At 41.2% G+C, this 20,023-nt stretch overlaps 1 protein-coding gene across 3 annotated transcripts in view; it reads left to right on the top strand.

Moving 5' to 3' along the window:
- The window catches only part of ARHGEF18 (Rho/Rac guanine nucleotide exchange factor 18), a 44,423-nt gene that overhangs the window by 16,233 nt on the left and 8,167 nt on the right, over positions 1-20,023 (top strand). For 2 of the 3 annotated variants that reach the window (XM_059489682.1, XM_059489683.1), the window contains 18 exons: positions 2,302-2,369; positions 3,868-3,928; positions 6,779-6,923; positions 7,629-7,741; positions 7,901-8,041; positions 8,502-8,752; positions 9,490-9,615; positions 10,839-10,956; positions 11,782-12,030; positions 12,846-12,922; positions 14,630-14,808; positions 15,141-15,232; positions 15,537-15,725; positions 16,749-16,880; positions 17,849-17,964; positions 18,354-18,410; positions 18,914-18,961; positions 19,539-20,006. In XM_059489682.1, the coding sequence (XP_059345665.1) occupies positions 2,302-2,369; positions 3,868-3,928; positions 6,779-6,923; positions 7,629-7,741; positions 7,901-8,041; positions 8,502-8,752; positions 9,490-9,615; positions 10,839-10,956; positions 11,782-12,030; positions 12,846-12,922; positions 14,630-14,808; positions 15,141-15,232; positions 15,537-15,725; positions 16,749-16,880; positions 17,849-17,964; positions 18,354-18,410; positions 18,914-18,961; positions 19,539-20,006 (2,630 nt within the window). Of the gene's footprint in view, positions 1-2,301; positions 2,370-3,864; positions 3,929-6,778; positions 6,924-7,628; positions 7,742-7,900; positions 8,042-8,501; positions 8,753-9,489; positions 9,616-10,838; positions 10,957-11,781; positions 12,031-12,845; positions 12,923-14,629; positions 14,809-15,140; positions 15,233-15,536; positions 15,726-16,748; positions 16,881-17,848; positions 17,965-18,353; positions 18,411-18,913; positions 18,962-19,538; positions 20,007-20,023 lie in introns of all 3 variants that reach the window. The other variant, XM_059489684.1, reaches the window with a different exon arrangement.

The following is a 20,023-nucleotide window of genomic DNA, read 5'->3' as shown; positions in this document are numbered from 1 at the left end:
TTTCAAGTGGAATTGGTCCTACTAATCATTGATAGGGAAACAATTACTAAATGTAATCACTGAAAATGGGTAAATGTCGGGGAATGTGAATATTTAGTTGAAATTTATGTTTCTAGATCACAGAATCACAGAAATTCAAGGCTGGAAGAGACCTGTGAGATCATCAAGTCCAACCCATGTTCTAACAATTCAACTAGATCACGGCAGCAAGATGATTATATTACAAATTTTATATTATATATATATTATATATATATAATATTATATTACAAATTCTAGATGAGTTATGTGGATTTCAGGGCTGTGTGGGAAGGCAGTGGCTGTAGGAACCTGGGGCATCCATGGGGCTCCTGTTCTGCCCTGAAGGGAACCCATCTGTGAGCAGCTCTTGAATCCAACCCAGCCTGACGTCATGGAGAATTTTCTCTATTTCCTTTTGTGTGGTGATTTTTGTCCCACAGTTCGTTTCTTTGTCTCAGGAGAAAAGGGATTTCCATTGTCAGCCCCTTGTTTGTTGTTGAGGCATGTCCTTTTACAAGCTCTGCATTCCCTCGTGGTCTGTGGAGGCCTTATCATTGCTGAAATAATGAAAATATTTGTTATTCTCTACACAGTTTTAATAAGTGATAATTTTGATACATTTTTTCTCCTGCATTTGCAGAGGCACATACATTTGAAATTAGATGTGGTGCCTTTTGGTTTGTGGCATAGGAATATCCCAAATAAGAGAAGTTGTGGGAGGTGGGAGTTCTTGTGGAGGTTTTTTTTTTTGTGTGTGTGTGTGGCAGAACTCTGCACTTCATTTCCCACACTTGGGGAACTTGTATAACATGTGAGCATCTTGCAGGTCTGTGCACTTGGTTTTGTTTTTATATCTTTATTAATTTATTTGTGTTTAAAACCAAGTAGGTATTTTGGTCTTGTTATCTGACTTTTGCTGAAATTATGTAAAACACAAGTGAGCATCTCTAGGTTAGCCAGGAGCCTTAAAGCAGATTCCCAGTCCTGGTGCCAGGCAGGGGTGGTTCTGAAAGGACCTTAAATTGTTTTTCCTCTGTGCTTTAAACATAAACTGGCTTTTCTCTAGCAGATATGGTGTTCATCTTTCCAGTTTTCTCTTTCAAAGAGAGAACACCATGTGTCTGGAAAAGGCAAATCTGGAAAAGGCAAATCCTGGTGTCCTTTACTGAGTTCTTGGTGTCCTGCTTTGCTTTTGATGAAGGCTTGTTTTATAGATGGGCAGAAATGCTGCAGAAAATATTTGGCACTATCAGTTTCCTGATGGTGTCTGGAAAAGGCAAATCCTGGTGTCCTTTGCTGAGTTTTTGGTGTCTGGAAAAGGCAAATCCTGGTGCCCTTTACTGATTTGTTGGTGTCTGGAAAAGGCAAATCCTGGTGCCCTTTACTGAGTTTTTGGTGTCTGGAAAAGGCAAATCCTGGTGCCCTTTACTGAGTTTGGTGTCTGGAAAAGGCAAATCCTGGTGTCCTTTACTGAGTTGTTGGTGTCTGGAAAAGGCAAATCCTGGTGTCCTTTACTGAGTTGTTGGTGTCTGGAAAAGGCAAATCCTGGGCTCCTTTACTGAGTTCTTGTTGTCCTGCTTTGCTTTTGATGAAGGCTTGTTTTATAGATGGGCAGAAATGCTGCAGAAAATATTTGGCACTATCAGTTTCCCTTCCTGTTTTCTCAATAAGTAGTTATCAAGAGGTAAAAAAAAGGAGATTGGATTTTATTATACTAGTAATAGTTTTGTGGCTTTTGAGTGAGAGGGCTGCTTTGGTGCCTGTATCTGGGAACAATTCCTTTGTGCAGCTGGAAGGGAATGGTAATGCTTCTTGTGGTGCTGGTAATGCCTTGATGATTCTGGAGGGTGTTTTGATCTTTAATTTACTGTAGTTGCTGCAACAGTCCATGCAGAGAGGCAGCTATTCCTGTGGAGCCAAAGAATTGCTGCCCCCTTGATTGGAATCAGTTCTGGATGGAGAGACATGGAAATGTCCTTTGCAGAATGAGGAAAGCTGTGCTCCACTGGGTGGAGGTGGGGCAGAAAACTGCTGCTGCATTCCAGAGTGCCTCTGGGCTCTTGCATGTGTGAATTGCACTCCGTGCTGCAGTCTCAGTGAAAAAACTCAAGGGTTTGGTATAAAATCCAGAGCAGAGCATGCACAGCAAGGATGCTTGCCACAACACCTGAGCTTACTCTGCACCTCTTCCAAAATTAAGATCCTTTGTGTGTCATTATTCCTTTCCCTAGACAGGAAAGAAGAATAATTAAGACTTTATTTTGTGTGTGTGCATTGCAGATTGTGCAGTGAATGTCCACAAGAACTGCAAGAATTTGCTGACTGAATGCAGCAGCATCAGACCCAAGGTGGGCTTTAACATTTGTTCTTTTATAATAACAAGGCTTGGCATGATAAGTTTAATTATGTCAGTGTTTTAATTTACATCAGTACAGGATCTTGCCCGACATCTTTGAGGCATTGAGTAGTTACTAACTTGTTATTATAGTAATTAATGATAGAGTGTGGAGGGAAATTAAAGTGAAACATTTTACTGCTATACTGTGAATTAAACTTTTGAGCACTAAGAGTGCTCAAACTTTTTGAGGAATATAATTAAATTATGTGGTACTTTTGAATGTTACGCCCTCTCAAAACTGATGGGAGAGCATGAGGGGTGGAGGGGAATCTGGTTGTAACAGTTGCATTTTATTTCTAAGCTGGAAAATGCAGAATAAGTGATTTCATTTGGGAACTGTGATGAACTTGGTCTTGCTATGCTGTTTATTTTTTTATCTCTGTCACCATGGTGCCTGTGATTGCATGTAAGGTCAAGGTTGTTTCACATAGATGTCTATCTGTTGGGTTTTTTGTTCTGGTATTGGTTTTGGAAATCATTTCCTCCTTATAACTAATAATACTTGAGGGAGTTTTAGTTTGTTTTAACCTGCAAGTGCTGATGATTTCAGAGGCTGATAGCAGATTAGGGAGTTGTGAGGGGGGAAAAGAGAGAGCAGAGCAGCTCAGACCTGAGCAATTAGAGGTTAGAGGAAGTGTGTTCAGCCATTGGTGATATAGAATGCAACTCTTCTGAGGGCAGAAATGTTCTTGTGGGGGTTTTGAGATATCATTTTAAACATCTCAGGGCATTGTGAATTTTCCTTTTAAACTGAAAACTTCACTTGCTCTGCTGCTTTCATTTCCGCTCCTCACCACCACCCAAAACTTCATTCTTGGATCAGCCCTGACAAACCACTCCTGAAGAGAGCAGAGAGGGAGTGGTGGCACAAAATGGGGTGAAGAATTCAGTCAGAAATGGGAACCCCAAAGGGAAGCTCCCCAAAAGCCATTTGTTACAGCCTGAATGATTCATTTAATTTCTTGGCATCTTTGATAACTTGTATCTCAATGGTTTTTAATATCCTAGTGTTGCAAGAAGGACAAAGTTTAGCAAAGATTACCAAAGATGCAGTTTGAAATGGACAATCTGAATTTTGGTTGAAAGTGGCTGGATTAGTTTAGTCAATATTGCTGGAAACTAAACTACAGCAAAGTGAAGGCTGTCAGCATGAAGGGGTTGCTTTCATCTCATAGATTAATTATCATACCTTTAATTCAGTTGTAGTTTCAGTTTTGGTTCTGTTTCATTCTGATTTACACTTTGTGGAATTTAATACAAAGTGTTCATATCTGTATGTCATTCATCTGACACATGAAAAAATCAAAGCTGTTACCGTGTTAAATTTTTATATTCTCAGTGAACATCTTCACTTACAGGTAATGCTATGGGATGGGAAAAATCTGGTTCATTTTGCACTGAAAGTTTGGTGTGGATGTGTAAGAATATTGTATTTTTTCCTGTAGCAGAAAGATTTGCAGCACAGACCTTCTGGATCTCCACAAAGTTCGCCCCAGTGCATTTCCCCAGGTTTGTACTAAAGAATGATTTCTGTGCTCAAGGCTTATCTGTTCAATTGCATTTTTTTTTCTTTAATATGTTTTAAAGGCTATACACGGTGTGTTATTGAAGTATAGAGAAGGTCTCTTTTAATAAGATGGTTTCATTTTTTTTTCTATTGGGAATGGCTTAGAGGCTCCTAGCAATCTCCTGTGTGTTTTTATCTTTTTATCTTTTTATTTTTCTTTATACCTTCTTGCTGTGTAACCTCAAAATATCATGGTGAAAAGGGATCAATAAGCTCGTTTTTCATTGATTGTCTATTCTCTGGCCTCTGAAAAGACTAGAACTGTGAACTTTGTTTTACATCAGATTTTCATAATTGTCTATTTAAAACTTGCCTGCAGCTAGTGGTTGCTAGAAATCTCTAAGACAAGCTAGCACTAATGGTCTAAACATAAATCTTTGTTGAAACAAAATGAGGAAAAAGGATCTGGGAGGAAAAAAAAAAAAAAAAACCCCAAGAAGAAAAAGCATCTGTGCAGCAAAGGCTTTGAAATATCTTTTTGCTCCTGGAAAAGACCATCCCAGTGACAGGTGTATTAAATGGCATTTTAATTTTACAAGATGTTACATTAAGAGAGGAGGTGAGTGTCAAACACAGCTGACTTGGATGTCTGAGCACCACTCTGGGTGTTTTCAGGTACCATTTGCATTGCAGGGTGTCCTCTTCATTAAATGACTCTCCCCAAGAGGCAGCACAGGGGATAATTGTTATGGAGATAAGTGGCTGCTTGCATTACCCAGAATGGGTCTGTGCATTTAGGAGAAAGTGCAGGGACTAAAATAAGAAGCAAGGGCTGATGGAAATGGGAGAAGTTGTCTGTAGGGCTGGTGTGTGTGAGGGGAGCAGCGATCGATGTGGGCACAGCAGTGTGCAGACAGTGCTAATTGAACTCAGAAAATGGCTTGTGGGCCACGCAGCCTCTGCTAGGCAGCCTGTACTCATTTTCCTTGGACAAAAGCAGGAGCTGGAAATTAAAGGAACAGCTAATAGCCTGGGCATTGTATGTTGTTAGCCACAGCATAACCCTGCAGACTGCAGTGGCCAGCAAAAAAACCCCAAAGATGTTGTCTCAATGTAAAAGAAAAATTCATTTTTAGAGAGGTATAAACTGTGTTGTGTGTCCCCATCCCTGTCCCCTTGAGATTTTTAGGACTGGCCTGTCCTTGTGTAACAGAACTTTATGTTCCTGACTTGAGGAGCACAGAAAGAGAACTTGTTGGCCAATAATTTCAATATTTCCCCAAATGGAAACACAGGGACATTGGTTATTAAGTCTTTGTTTAAGAAATCTGACTGGGCAAATCTTTCAGATATTTAATTAGTCTCCTTTTGGAGATGGAAAGGACTCAGTTTACCCAGTTTGTTAGACTGATAACATACTGTAGCCAGGAGGTTTCAAACCCAAACTGGTTTTGGGAAAAATATTTCCAGCAGGAAAAGATGTGGTGATATAATTTCTATGAAATGTCATTGATGAGACCTCCCCTGCAGCCCCAAAACAATTCCTCTGTCAATGAAGATTAAATGAGAGAGAAGCAGGTATAGAGCAGGGATATGAAAAAATGTGGAAAAACCTGTTTCATGGCAAGAACCACAAATACCTTGGTTTAACTGTGCTTCACTGAGAAGGCAGAAGTGGAAGAGAGAATTCTTGGTGAAGGTACACTAAGGAGGGCAGGCTGAAAAAAGGGAACTTGTAGGGCTGGGTGGATATGAGTGTTTTTACTAGAAAAGTGAGGCATAAGCTTTATCTGGGAACTGGAGACCCCTTGAACTGCTCCAGCAGCAGCCCCTGGTCCTGGAGCAGCATCCTGGGGCTGGGAGAGGAGCTGGGTCTGTCCCTGCAGTGACAGAGCCCAGGGATCTGTGAGATCCCACTCCCATGTCCTTAAAAGCTCTCTGAAAAAGGGCAGCCACAGACCTTGGCAGGGATCAATTGTAAATATTGTCTGGCTGAGTCTTCATCTTTGACTCCCCTGAAGCTCCTTTTTTAAAAGGATGTATTTTGTCTCCCGTTCCTTATCATTTATTACAGACATTAGTACTAAATAATTGTATCCATTTTTTATAAGTCTATTACAGGCTCCCACATATTGTGTAATAGTGATTAAAGTTTCAAATATCTTTCCAGTTCACAGTCTGTCTAGATTTAAAAAGCATTAAAAAGCTGCAGTATTAAAATTAAATTTAGCTCAGGTATCTATTATGTGCAGTGTGTGTGCATGCAGATAGAAATTGCTGTGAGCATTAAACATTGCAAAGAACTTGTGGGTTTTTTTTCCTGTGATCTCTGATTTTTCTTGTTTGCCATGAAATGTTCTGTGCCCTTATACGGTGGGGTGTGAATAATTGTGTGTAGGTTCTGGTGTTTTACTAAAGGAGAAGATACTTTGCAATTTCCACACTAAATGGGCACAGTAGGGACCAATTTCCTGCACTTCAGACCTGCTGATTTAGCCAATACAGTAAGTTAAGTGGCAGCTTTACATTTCTAGAAGGATCACAGGTAGTATAAAAACAGAGCATCTCTGGGGCCACTTTACTGTGCCAGGTCTGAGGGCAGCCAGTGGCGAGCATGGGGAATACAAATTCAAAAAGCAGCGGCAGAAGCAATGCCATTCCAGCTCACCCCGAGCTGTCTTTTTGTGGTTCCTTTTCAAGAAAATGGAATGAGAATGTTTTTTTGGACAACGAGCTCCTGACATCCAAGATCCTGTCGGTTCTCCGGCCGCATTCCGAGCGAGGGCTGCGAGCAGGCGAGCTGCAGTGCACGCCTCATTTTCTGAGCACCAATTCCATTTTTGCCTCTTTAGCCACTTCTCTGAAGGAGCAGCCCCGAAGTCTCCTCCTGGGAGCAGATGGCACCCCAGCACTGTCCCGCAACCTCGGGATGACTATCGCCCAAAGGGGACATTCCCAGCCTTCACTGAGCACTGCTGGAGCTGTGAACAAATTTGGGTGAGTAAAATGCTTCTCTTTTAATCCTCTGCCTTCAGATGTCCCCCACCTTCCCAGTGTAAAAAGAAAAATGAGAATTCACGTTGTGTTTTTCAAGCTCAAAGAGTTTATTGAGTTTTAGTTCTGAAAGTTTTTTTTTTCCTTCTCTTTTTATCTTGAATCCCTCTGTCCTGTGTAAAATACTGCAGTATTTGAGTGTTTCTGTCCTGGATGTATTTGTCTTGAGAACTGCTGTGAAATTCAGTGATCTCCTCCGAGTTCAGCTATTCTAGGCTGGGCTGGTGCTGGCTGGTGTAGGAGGCAGCAGTGTTTTAAATTGCTGAATACCTTCATTAAAATAGTAGGCAAACTCAAGGCTATCTGCTGTTTTAAGTAGCTATTTACTTTTGATGTGCCCTAGTTATACTCCCTTCCCAGTGAAAGTGCCCTTTGTACTCTGAACTGGCTGTGGCTTGTCACCAGGTGATGTCCTTGTAAACTGTCATACCAGAAGTTACAAGCTTTGCTCATGCTGCTCTAATTAAACTGCAGTATTTCAGCGTTGGAGTTGCTAAATTAATTTCACTGTTTAAAGAGTGCAGTGATATCTTTTATTTATTTATTGTCAGATAATTGCACTGTAGTTTAGGGAAGATGCTTGTCGAAGAAGTTGGACTTTTAAAATTTTATTTTTATTGTTCTGGTCTAATTTTTTTGGCCATTTAGGCTAATTTCAGGAGACATGGATGAAGGGGATTCAGGCTTTGTAAAATTTAAGCAGACTTCAGATGACGTTATCTCGCTTGCACCTTCAACAACAGACTCCATTTTTCTGGAAGGTATGGAATTTCTGTGCTTTTCAGGATTGTTATGCAACTTCTCCCATGGGTTTGAAAGCAGCATTGAGGTGTTTTTCCCCTTGTTGTTACTGATGGTAAACAGAGATATGGTGAGAAACAGTTGAATAATAATTGAAATTGAATGTGCTTTTGGTCTAGATGCATATTCTGTGTCCCTCCGGAGTGAAATAGAAACAGATGCTCATGAGTTTGAGGCAGAGTCTTGGAGTCTTGCAGTGGAACAGCCTTATGCAAAAAGGCAAAGGAAAGATGTTATAAAAAGGCAAGATGTCATTTATGGTAAGAGTATTTGTTATTCTTAAAACTTTTTCTATTTCATAGTGCCACTGTTGTGATACAAAGCAGAAATCATTTTTGTTGGTTGCCATTTTGACTTGTGCTTGAAAACTAAAACTGAGTGAAGGTTTTCGAGTCTGTTACCTGCATTAATGTGTGTAATTCCTTGTGTGAGTGCCTTTAAGCATGCCATGGGTTTCAGCAGGGCTCTGTAGGCAGCAAAGCCCAGCTGTACAATTGGGGAACAGCCCAACTGCCACTGGGAGATGTCCTTAAATAAGCAGGGTCAGTCACTGCTGGGCTGGGACATTAGCAAGGCAAATTTAAGAGCTTCACATGAGTAATGCAAAGACTGTAGTGAAGAAGATGATTGTGGCTTTCAGAGCCTGCTCTTCTGTCCCCCTGCTCACTGCACAGCATATAAATGACCTTTGATTTTATTTCTGTATTTCACCTTGCCCAGAACTAATGCAGACTGAAATGCACCACGTTAGGACACTGAAAATAATGCTGAAGGTGTACTCCAGAGCCATGAGAGAGGAGCTGCAGTTCTCACATGCAGTTATCAACAAGCTCTTTCCCTGTGTGGATGAGCTGCTGGAGATGCACGGGCAGTTCCTGCTGCAGCTGAAGGAGAGACGGAAGGAATCCTTGGAAGAGGGCAGTGACCGAAATTATATAATCCAGAACATTGGAGACCTCTTGGTAAAACAGGTGTGAATTCAATCCTGCCAATGATCTTGACACTCTAAAGCTTCTAAAAAGCTTCCTGTGAGGGTAAAGTTGTGCGATGCAAAGATTGATTCCATCCTGGTTTATGGTTCTCTTCCCAGTTAATGTTGGGAGCATGACTCTCAGGAATAATTCTAGTCACAAGTGATATGAAATGGTCATTAAATGTTCTTTGAGCATGCATATATATGCCTTGTGGGATATGTGACTTGTTTGGTTCTATTTTTCATCTGTTCCAAGAGTAAAATAATATATTCCTAGCGTCCATTCCAGATTTGGTTCTCCTTCAGATACAGCCAAACTTCTTCATTCTGATCTTTTAAAAATGCAGTCAAGATCCTTTGGAATGATGGCAGTTTTAGTCAGGATCCTTTGAAATCATGGCAGTTTTAGCACCATTCTGGCATGGAGTGGTTGCAGCAATTTCTACCATATATCATGACCATTTTTTTGCCCTTCATATTTTACCATTAACAGACTTTTTAAGTGCAGAGATCCCAAAATCCTTTTTTAAAATTCTCATAATTACAACTATCATTTAATATTTGGTTATCTTATGGTATTCCAAGCCCTCACATGTCACACTGCATAAATGTCTCATTTCTGGTACAGAAGAAATGAAAATAAATGGTTTAGAAACTATATTAGACCTGGAGTTTATAGTGGAGGTTAGTTTGCTCTGAATGATTCATGTCTTTCATTCTTCTATTTCCAATCAGTTTTCAGGTGAAAATGGGGAGAGAATGAAAGAAAAATATGGTGTGTTCTGTTGTGGACACAATGAAGCTGTCAGCCATTACAAAGACCTGCTCCAAAGCAATAAAAAGTTCCAAAACTTAATAAAGGTAAACAATAACCAGAAGTCTCCTATTCTGACTATGCAAAATGTATTTCACTGCTTTGGGCTTTGTTTTGTACTTGAAGATCCCTCAAATGTGAATGAGCAGGGTTAGAGGCATATTCTCATTATTTGGTGGGTTGTGAGCTCCTTGTATTTTAGATCTTTTGAGCTACTTGGAGACAAATCCACAATTAGGAAGTGTTACATTTGAGGCAGGCTCTTGAGAGCACCCAGGACTGGGGAATAGAGTATTTGTTCAATTCAGGGCTCTGTCCTGCTGTGTGGCCATCAGGATAAATTGCTTTGTTAATAAATTAAATCAATGATAAATGCTGTTGATGAGCTGCTGTAGAAAAAGCAGAGACTCTTAGTCAGGTTTTGCTCACACCATCATCTTTCCAAAGGCAGAAGATTCACTCCAGGGTGGTTTGCTGCACACTCTGATGTGCAGTTAATAGGAAAGGCTGAAGAGACACAGCCCAAGTAGAAGCTGTAACCTGAATCTCAGGTGGCTTTGCAGAGGCCTAAATATTCTCATTTTCCAGTCACCAGTAAGTGATACTGTGTGAACTTTCCAGCTTAGCTCTGTACTTACAGCTCGTCTTAGCCTTTAAAGTGAGAGCCCTTCACTTCCAAGGAGCTAAATAAGTGATCAGAGTTTTAAAACATTTAACTTCAGTCCTTGTAGAGAAAGATCTTGGTGCTGTGTTCTCCTGCTGCCAGGTGTGTGCTGTACCTGCAGTCAGATTAACTGGTGCTTTACAGTCCTCCCTTTCTAATCAGGATTGTGTTTCTGTAGGTCAGGCTATTGGGGAGCATACAGTGGTAAAATAAACACTTAATTCCTTCATTATTGATCTAAATTCCTTCATTATTGATCTATTTCATTGGTAGGTGGTTGAGTCTGATTTTAAAACCACAGAACTTTTCTACGTATTTAAGGTCTGACCCTGTTATAAAGTGTGATCAGTTAGCAACAAGCAGACAGTTCAGATTTGGAAGTTTCCCTAATTGACTCCACATTTAGTTAACAGGAGTTGAAAACAGTACCTGAGATATTTTCCAGTAATAAAAGCAATTTTTGGAATGTTATCAGGATTAGTAGAAGAGTGCAGCTAATTTCATGGTGCTGTGCAGAAGTGTTTTGGGGCAGAAGGCATGAGAATGGAGAGGCAGTTAGAAGAGCTCCATGCACAGTGGGTGTCACGAGTTTCTCTTGTTTTCTAGAAAATTGGGAACTGCTCCATTGTGAGGAGGTTGGGAGTTCAGGAGTGCATCCTCCTGGTCACCCAGCGCATCACCAAGTACCCAGTGCTGCTGGAGAGGATCATCCAGAACACAGAAGGTGGGATGGCTCCTGCAAGCCTCACAGTTGTCTCTTGGTCCTTTTTCTGCCATGTTTTGCATGTTCTTACCTCAGACAGGCTGTCACCTGCTTTTCACTTCTCTTTGGCTCATGATGCCAGATCAGTCTCACCTCAGAGGGTCAAGAGAATCAGAATGGTTTGGGTTGGACCTTGAAGTTCATCTCATTCCACCCCCTACCATGGCAGGGACACCTGTCACTACCCCAGGTTGCTCTAAGCCCCATCCAGCCTGGCCTTGAACACTTCAAAAATAAAATGAGATGACAATAACCTGCCACAGCTTCTCTGGGCACCCTGTGCCAGGGCCTGCCCACCCTCACAGTGAGGAATTTCTTCCCAATATCCCATCTAACCCTGCCCTTCTTCAGCTTAAAGCCAACCCCCCTTGTCCTGTCACTCCAGGCCCTTGTTAAATAGTCTCTCTCCATCTTTCCTTCAGCTCCCTTCAGGCCACACTTAGATCACTCTGAAATTTCTCTTCTTCAGGCTGAACAATCCAAATTCTCCCAGCCTCACCTCAGAGGAGAAGAGAAGCATTTAAAGTCTGCACCACAAACCCATAGTAGTTAAACCAGTTGGTTCATTAGCTTTTCCAGGGCTTTAGGTTATTATATTTTATTTTTAAATAAATAAATATTTTAATAAAATAAAATGAAATAAAATAAAAATATAATTTTTAATTAATTTTTTTTTCTTAGAAAATACTGTTAGGTGTCTAGTATGAAACCCTTATGCTAAAATGCATTTGGATGGCTCATGTCTTGTATTCTAGAGCTGAAAATGTGGCTTCTCTTTTCCCTTAGCTGGAACTAGAGATTATGAAGACCTGACCCAGGCCCTTGGTTTGATTAAGGACACCATCAGCCATGTAGATGCCATGGTAAACGAGTGTGAGAAGGGGCAGCGACTCAAGGAGATCATGCACAAAATGGAGCTGAAATCATCTGGGAAATGCAAGAATGGGCTTTTGTTCAGGAAGGATGACATGGGCCAGAGGAGGCTCCTCCTGGATGGGATGCTGTACTGGAAAGCTGCGTCAGGGAGGCTCAAAGGTACAGCACCAGCAAGGGCACAAACACAACTGGGAAACAAGATTTATGTTGGGGTGGTTTTTTTTAGTAACTGTTTATTACTGATCGATTGGGTATAAAATAAGATGACAATAACCTGCTTGTTTAATAGGATATTGGAGGAAATAGCACTTGTTCTATTCTTGGCTTGTCCAATAAGCATCTCTGTAATGGTGCATGATAAGTTCCTTATGCTGCTTGCTTATTATCTGGCTGGTCTGCTTCCCAATTCAAGAGGGAAGTCTTCAGATGGATGACAAAGCTTTGAGTCATCCTGACTTAGTCTCCTGTGGAAAGGCATTATCTCTGCTTCACACTTTGCAAAACCTGTGTCATGTCAGCTGCATGACACTTAATTCTGCATTTGCCAGAAAATCAAAGCAGTGGCCATCAGGGAATATTTGAGCAGCTTCATTGCTCAAGTGTTCAAGGAGAAGCTTCAGTGGCACAGAAAGTGCAGCCAGGAGTAGGTGGGGACCCTAAATGGCTGCAGTTCCAGAAGAATCTGCTGTTTGGAGAGATGTGTTCCCTCTGGAGTGCTGGAGTCCCTGTGTAGGATGTGTGTGTGGGTGTTCTCAAGCTTTAAATGGGCTCTGTTTAAATCAGCTGCTGCTGCATGGTTCAGCCTGGCTGGGGACAGCCCAAGTGGAAGGCAGTAACAGACACAATATTGAAAATGTGACATGCTATTCCCTGGCCTGGAGGAAATATAAATTAAGTGATTTTTGAGTCTGGACTGGTCTTCCTGCTTTGAAATATCACTTTTATTCCTTTTTTTGTCTCTTTTATTATTGTAGATATTCTGGCAGTCCTGCTCACTGATGTACTGTTGCTCTTACAAGAAAAGGACCAAAAATACACATTTGCATCTGTGGTAGGTATTGTTCTTTTTATTTAATACATGCACTTGGAGGATTTATGAAAGTGACAGTAACTACAGAAGAAACACAGTTAGGGATGTTAGATACTTGTTATAGGAGATTCAGGAAAAAAATTAAGTGAATAAACCAGCCAAGTATTATGGAATCACTTTTTCTGAAGCAGTTCTGATACTTTTTGAATCCTTTCCCCACTCTCCCAGTGCAAACCAGTATTTCCTTGCTTTGGCCGGTTGTAGCTGCCACATCTCCCATGGTTTTCCCTGTTCCTCTTCTTGTGCTGTGACTTTCCCTTTCACTAAACTTTTTTAGGCTGGGATTTTGTGCACGATGTCATGGACGTTGCACATGCTAGAACTGTGCTTTGGAAAACTTGCAGATAAATCCTGCTTCTGTTCAGTGTGCAGGGAAGGAATCTCAGTTAGGGACATGGTAACTGTGGTCACAGTGCCCTGAGATTTACTAGGGGCAGAGAACTTTCCTGAAAGACATGGAATAAGCACTGAATGCAGATGTTATTACTGCAGGCTCTAGAACATTCAGTGAATTCACTTTTCTAGGGCATTTCCACAGGTGTCCTCAGAGAAGTTAATTTGTACTTTTTGTCCTGATCTAGTTCACTGATGGCTGTTGTGGAACCTGTAACAGAGAAATTCTTTTATGTAATTGTTTTCTTGGATGTATTTTTTTTTTTTCAAGACATTAGCATTAGAGCTGAATTCTAATGGCAAAAGCTATTTTGGTGACCTCAGGGCTGTACAAACAACTGCTTTTCAATTACCCTTCTCGTAATGCACAGAACAGGGTGCTATGTGGTGGTTTGTTTTTTTCCCTTCTGGAAACACGCTCTACACTTAGAGTCTGACCAATTTTTTTTGCATCTCTGTATATATACAGTTCATTTGAAATTTAATATCAGTTCTCCATAAATAAATCAAGTGAGAGGGAGCAAATGGATCTGCTCAGTGATTCTGTTTTTCCAGTGACCTCTGTTTGTGGCTGGAATTGCAGTACAGCTGCTCAGAGAAGCTGGCAGAAGCTGCTGCTCCTGGTGTTTGCTTCACACTTCAGCTCTCTTATCATGGCTCTAGATTATTCTGTGAAGGTTCAGCAGTCACAGAGAGCTGCTTTATCCTGGGAAGGAACTTTCTAGGCTGCATATGTTGGAGCTCTGCTGTAGGAAGCCTAGACAGGTTTTTAGTAACTAATATCCCTCCTGTAAATGTGTTTTCACTGCAAAGGCTGACAGCTAATCCAGTTAATCCTCATTATACAATACACTACCTGTCACCTGGTGTCATTTTTATCAGGGCCTGACACCCTCTAACACCTCTGGTTTATTTCTTTTAAAACCTCTAACCCTTCTCTCCTTTCAATTCACAATGTATCATTAAGGTTTTTGTTTTCTTTTTCAAATTTTGGGCTTGCCTCCTTTTGAGCAAAATTTTTTGAGCCTGTTCTTGACTTGTGGGAATCATTAAATTGACATAGGCTTTGATGTTCAATCAGGTATCAAGACCTCTTGTTTCTGACATGCATATTCTTCGTGTTTTCATTGATCAAATGACAACATCAGAAGTGTCATGTGAAAAAGTCAGAGTTATTTCATGATGTTACAGCTGCTAGTGGCTCTGGATAAATAGGAAGGAAACACAATTCCTAAAGAACACATCTAATGTACTGCATTGTATTTTATTTTACAGGACTCTAAGCCACCAGTTATCTCACTGCAAAAATTGATTGTGAGAGAGGTAGCTAATGAGGAAAAGGCAATGTTCTTAATTAGTGCTTCCTTAAAAGGACCAGAAATGTATGAAATTCACACCAGCTCCAAAGAGGAGAGGAATTCCTGGATGGCACACATCCGCAGGGCTGTGGAGAGGTAAGGCAGGGGGAAAACAGGAGCCTGATTTCTTGCTTGTCTTCTACTCATAGGTGTAAATTTATATTTAAAATCCTTTTGACTCTCCACAAACTTCAGTGTGCAATTCTGCTTGTGTTCATTGAGAAGAAACTACTGGTAAAGATGAAATAAAAACTACTCAGACTTTAACACTCACTGATGTCAAATGCAACAGGGCTTTGGGAAAGGGAGGAAGATTTGACAACCAGGATAAACCACAACTGAGGCAAAAGCTTCAAGTTGAATCCTGAGATGATTTTAAATTATCTCACATGCAAATCCAACATAAATCTGTCTTTCCCTTTGGACAGCTGTCCTGATGAGGAAGGAGGTTCATTTAATGAACCTGAGGCAGAGAGGAGACTGGCTGAAGCAAGAGCTGCAAAGTTAAAAGATTTTCAAGGTAATGACTTAGTTACATATTCTACAAGCTGCTTCTCAGCATTATTTGTGATTTATGGCTGTCTAATTCTTTATCAAGATCAAGTTTCTCCTTCATATGTCTTTCAAGGTGGTGTAAGATTCTGTAGAAATAGTGACTAAGGAAGTCTAATAAGCTTTGTCTGCTCCATAAGTTTTCTCCTTAACTATTAATTATATCTCTGTGTTTGATGCTCTGGCCATAAAATCAAAGATAATCTCCCAAATTGAGCACAGTCCTGTGACAGTGACAAGAAAGACAGAACTGAATTTCTTTCTTCCTTCAGAGCGTTTGAACATGAAAGATGACCTGATTCTGCAGAGTCTCACTGAGAAACAACAGATTTATCTGGAAATGTCTGAGGTGAATGGCTTTGAAGACCATTCCCAAGGATCCCGAGCCAGGCTGCTCCTTCGGGGGGATATCTCAGAGAATCTGCAAGGAGAGGCAATTCTGAAATCTGCAGTGACTGAAGGTGAATGGAATGTGGGAATGTGTGGGCATTCAGCATTCACTCAGGTGCTGGGGTGGGGATAAGCACCCAGGATCTAAGTACAGGCCCTGAAAATCATCCTGTAATAACATAATGCTTTTATGTAACACGGTGCAGACTTCCTCATTCTCAGAACCAACCTGCAGGAAAGGTGAAGTGCATTTGTGGCTTTAGGTAGAAGACCTGCACAGCTTGAATTGTTTTATTTTTAAGGGTCTGTGACTGTGTTCACAGGGGTCTTAGGATGAGGGAAGAGATGAGGATCTGAGTCCATGTTTCAGAAGCTTGGTTTATTATTTTATGATATATATTATATTAAAACTATTATAAAAGAATAGAAGAAAGGATTTCATCAGAAAGCTAGATAAGAATAGAAAAAGAAAGAATGATAACAAAAGCTTCTGTCCCAGACAGAGTCTGAGCCAGCTCACTGTGATTGGCCATTAATTAGAAACAACCACATGAGACCAATCACAGATGCACCTGTTGCATTCCACAGCAGCAGATAACCATTGTTTACATTTTGTTCCTGAGGCCTCTCAGCTTCTCAGGAGGAAAAATCCTAAAGAAAGGATTTTTCATAAAAGTTGTCTGTGACAAGGGTCAAGCACTGGAATCTTAGGACATGTCTGTTCAGAAAGGGTAGCAGAGTGCTCTAATAACACACAATCCTGAAATGTAATATTATAGGAGGGTTATCTATTAAAAACAGCCTGTCTAAAGATAGTGTGTTTACAAAGAAAATAAGCCCAAAGATAGTTTCTATTTTAAAAAAGGAAAGAAAAAACAAACACTCAAAACTTGATAATCTTAACAAGGATCTTAATCCTGGCAATTAAGGAAGAGCTCATGTTCATATGAAGAGCCTGTCATGCAGAGCTACTCACAAAGGAAAATTCATCAGTACTGGAGGATATCTCAGACTGCCTGAACTTACATTAGCATGATAACTTGTGTTGCTGCATAGACATGGCTGTTTACATGACATGTTCTCCTCTTCCCCAGCTGAGAATCTCCAGGAGTTTATCTTCACTCACTTTGGCAGTGCATCCTGTCAGCCTGAGGATGGCTCAGGACTCCCCCGGAGAGCAGAGACCTTTGGAGGATATGACAGTAGTCCCTCAATTTCAAGTAAAAGTAAGAAAGGGAACACTCAGAATTTTTCTGATCTTTTTACTGTGATTACTGTACAGAGAATAAGAACAAGGAATTGAGGCTCTCATGTAAGGAGGCTTCACCAGGCTCTAAAAAGGAAGATCAGAGCAAATCTCCAGCATGTTTTGCTCCTGATCCCAACACTAGAGAGCAGAGTAGGGCTCTCAGTGTTATGCTAAGGGCATTACTGTAACCCATTCTATATAATTACCACAATTCCACACAGAACTTTAATTTTGTTAAAAAAAAAATAAGTCTGGCCTGAAAACCTAGAAAACTTGAATTCAGCTGTCTGCTTTCATTATGTCATTAACACTTTTCCCCACTTTGTATCTGCACAGTCACTAGAGGTTTGCTGAATCCTTAATAATATAAATTGTTCTTTTGACACAGATGATTTATCAGTTAATTAATGAAATAAGAGGAAAGACTAGATACTATTTATCTCCATTTTTGCTTCATGCATTAATTGAAAAAGTGAATAGCCCTTATTTCACTGGTTGTTAATCTCTGGAGCACTTTCTTATGTCACTGGAAGGCTCCATACAGCTGTCATGTACTTTTTACAAGAGAGGATCCATCTCCCCTTACCTCATTCCACACTCACAGTGGTGCTGCAGTGACTGCAGTATTCCTGCTGACCAGTATTCCATGTCATGAACTTGCAATTCTGGGAGCTGATTATTTTCATGCAGACATTGTGGTTGCTTCACTTAAAATAGTGTAACGTAATTTGAACTTACCCTCCCTATTTATCTTAACCCAGTCTTCTCAAGTTTTTAAACCTTTTTGAGCAGTCCTGTGTGTCAGTGTAGCCTGATCTTCCACTTGGGATCAGCATGGAGAAGCCATTTTAGTTCAAAGTCACCATGTTTTTCTGTTCTGGCACTCACTGAGTTATCCCAGGCCTTGTGCTGGTGTGAGCTCCTCATACTCCTCTCCTCTTTCAGGTGGCAGGAAGAGCAGTGGAGGTGACCAGAGGCAGTGGGACTGGAGGGGTCCTGCACTGACTTCAGATGTGCAACTCCATGACCCCTCTTCTGATGCAGAAGAAGGATCTCAAACTGTATGTTGAGCTTATGAGGAATTTAAATGCTGGTTTTTTGTGTGTTTCCCATCATAATAGTGGTGCAGAACGGATCTCACAAAGTTAAAGTCATAGCTGAAAGGTCTGGACTGGAGCAGCTTTGTCTGTAAAATTACTTGAATCTAATAATAACATTTTGTGGGGCAACTTGGTAGCTCAGCACTTAAGAGGCAAAATAATTCAGTTTTCCATTTGCTCATTTGATGCTGTCCCATTAACACAGCTTTAATCACCACACTGCTGTTTCAGCTTGGCTTATGAACTCGGTATTTTTGATGATTGTCCCAGCAATCCCAGCCCTTTCTGGCAGCACTGCCAGTGCCCAGCAAGTGTCCCTAGCACAAATGTTGGTTTTGTTTCCCTTACAGAGTGATGGGACAAGGCTGGATGACAGCAGTGGTGCTCAGCCCACCGTAGAGTCTCAGGTATGTTATTTCTGCTGCGAAGAAATCCAATGGCAAATAGCCATAGTCTAATAATAACATGTAAAATCAAACCAAACCACTCCAAAACTCAGTGTTTGTAATGTCTGTGGAACCCAGCACAGCTGGGTTAACAGCTCACTGGCCAAACTTGCCTCTGAATCCCTGTGAGGTTTGTACCTGTGCAGTGATTCAGTGCTGGGGCACAGGAGGAAGTGATGGCTAAAGAGTTCAGGTGAAGAGAAGATAATGAAGATGTCTCTGTGGAATCTCAGGGAGATTTGCTGGGCACTGATTCACATCTGCACAAGGATAATAAACTGAAATTCCTTGTGCCTGCATATTAGCTTTTGCTATGCTAGAGTGTTCTGGTGGCCATGCTTCCATTGTGTGTCTTTTTGTATAGATACCATGGATTATTTTCACTGCTAAAAAGTTCTTTAAAAGTCTAAAGCCTCAAAAGAGAGTTCTTCTCAAGTGCCTAATGTTTTTTTTCTCCTCTTCAGCTTGTCCATAGGATACAGACACTGTTGCAGTTGCTCTTCAGTCTTCAGGTAAACCGCTATTTACTATCCAAGAGATTTGTTAGGCACTAAATGTAATAAAATTTATGCAGGTGTGGAGAGGAGCTATCTTAAAAATATCCCCTAAAGCTGGAGTGAAGTGCAGAGTTTAGTTCTGAGACTCAAGGAAACTGTGCCTGGTATTTTGGAGGAAGTGTTAGAGCTGTTGTCTTAAGTAATTATTTCCTTTTTCCTGCTCACTTAATTCTTTTCCTGCTTTGAGCTTTGTCTGCTCTCTGTGCTCATTGTTCATACAAGTGTGTATGAATTAGTCGTTTTAATGTTACCTTGCCTTGTATGTTGCCTTAATGATACAATTGCCTTGTAATCAGCAATATTTTGACTGGTTTGATTCAGAGTAACAATTCTAGGTGCAAGGAATGTTCCATTTGACATAAATAAGCATAATTTATTTGCTTGACCATCTTCAATATCGTGTCAATCAAAGCCGGAATTAAGATATGCTCTGGAAGAAAAAGCCTCTCTAACCTCACCTGCTAGATGCTGTTGTCTCCTGCTTAGCTGTGCATGTTTTTTGAACCTGAAGCTGCACTTTTACCCCCTGCAGGCTGTGATATCTCAGCAGGACAGCTACATCGAGGTGCAGCGAGCCACCATGGCAGACCGGGAGAAGCAGTACCGGCTGCAGTCCACCCGGGGCAACCTGCTGCTGGAGCAGGAGAAGCAGAGGAACTTTGAAAAGCAGAGGGAAGAGCTGATGAACGTCCAGAAGCGCCAGAGCCAGCTGAAGCTGGAGCAGCAGCGCCTGGAGCGGGAGAAGAGCCGGCAGCAGAGGGAGTTTGAGCTGAAGGAAGCGCAGCTGCAGGAGCGCGCCGAGGAGATGCGGCAGCTGCGGGAGAGGCTGAGCCAGGACAGGGAAGAGCTGGAGAGGCAGAGGGAGGCCTACCAGCACGACCTGGAGAGGCTGAGGGAAGCCCAGAGAGCTGTGGAGAAGGAGAGGGAGCGTCTGGATCAGCAAAAGAAGCTGAAGAAGCAGAACACGGTGTCAGGCACCTTCTCCCCAGAAATGGGCCAGGTGAGGGATTGGTTTTG

This window comes from Ammospiza nelsoni, chromosome 27 (genome assembly GCF_027579445.1).
Source record: "Ammospiza nelsoni isolate bAmmNel1 chromosome 27, bAmmNel1.pri, whole genome shotgun sequence".
NCBI lineage: Eukaryota > Metazoa > Chordata > Aves > Passeriformes > Passerellidae > Ammospiza > Ammospiza nelsoni.
The sequence above is the reverse complement of the archived record's forward strand: the minus strand, read 5'-3'. Positions and strand labels throughout refer to the sequence as shown.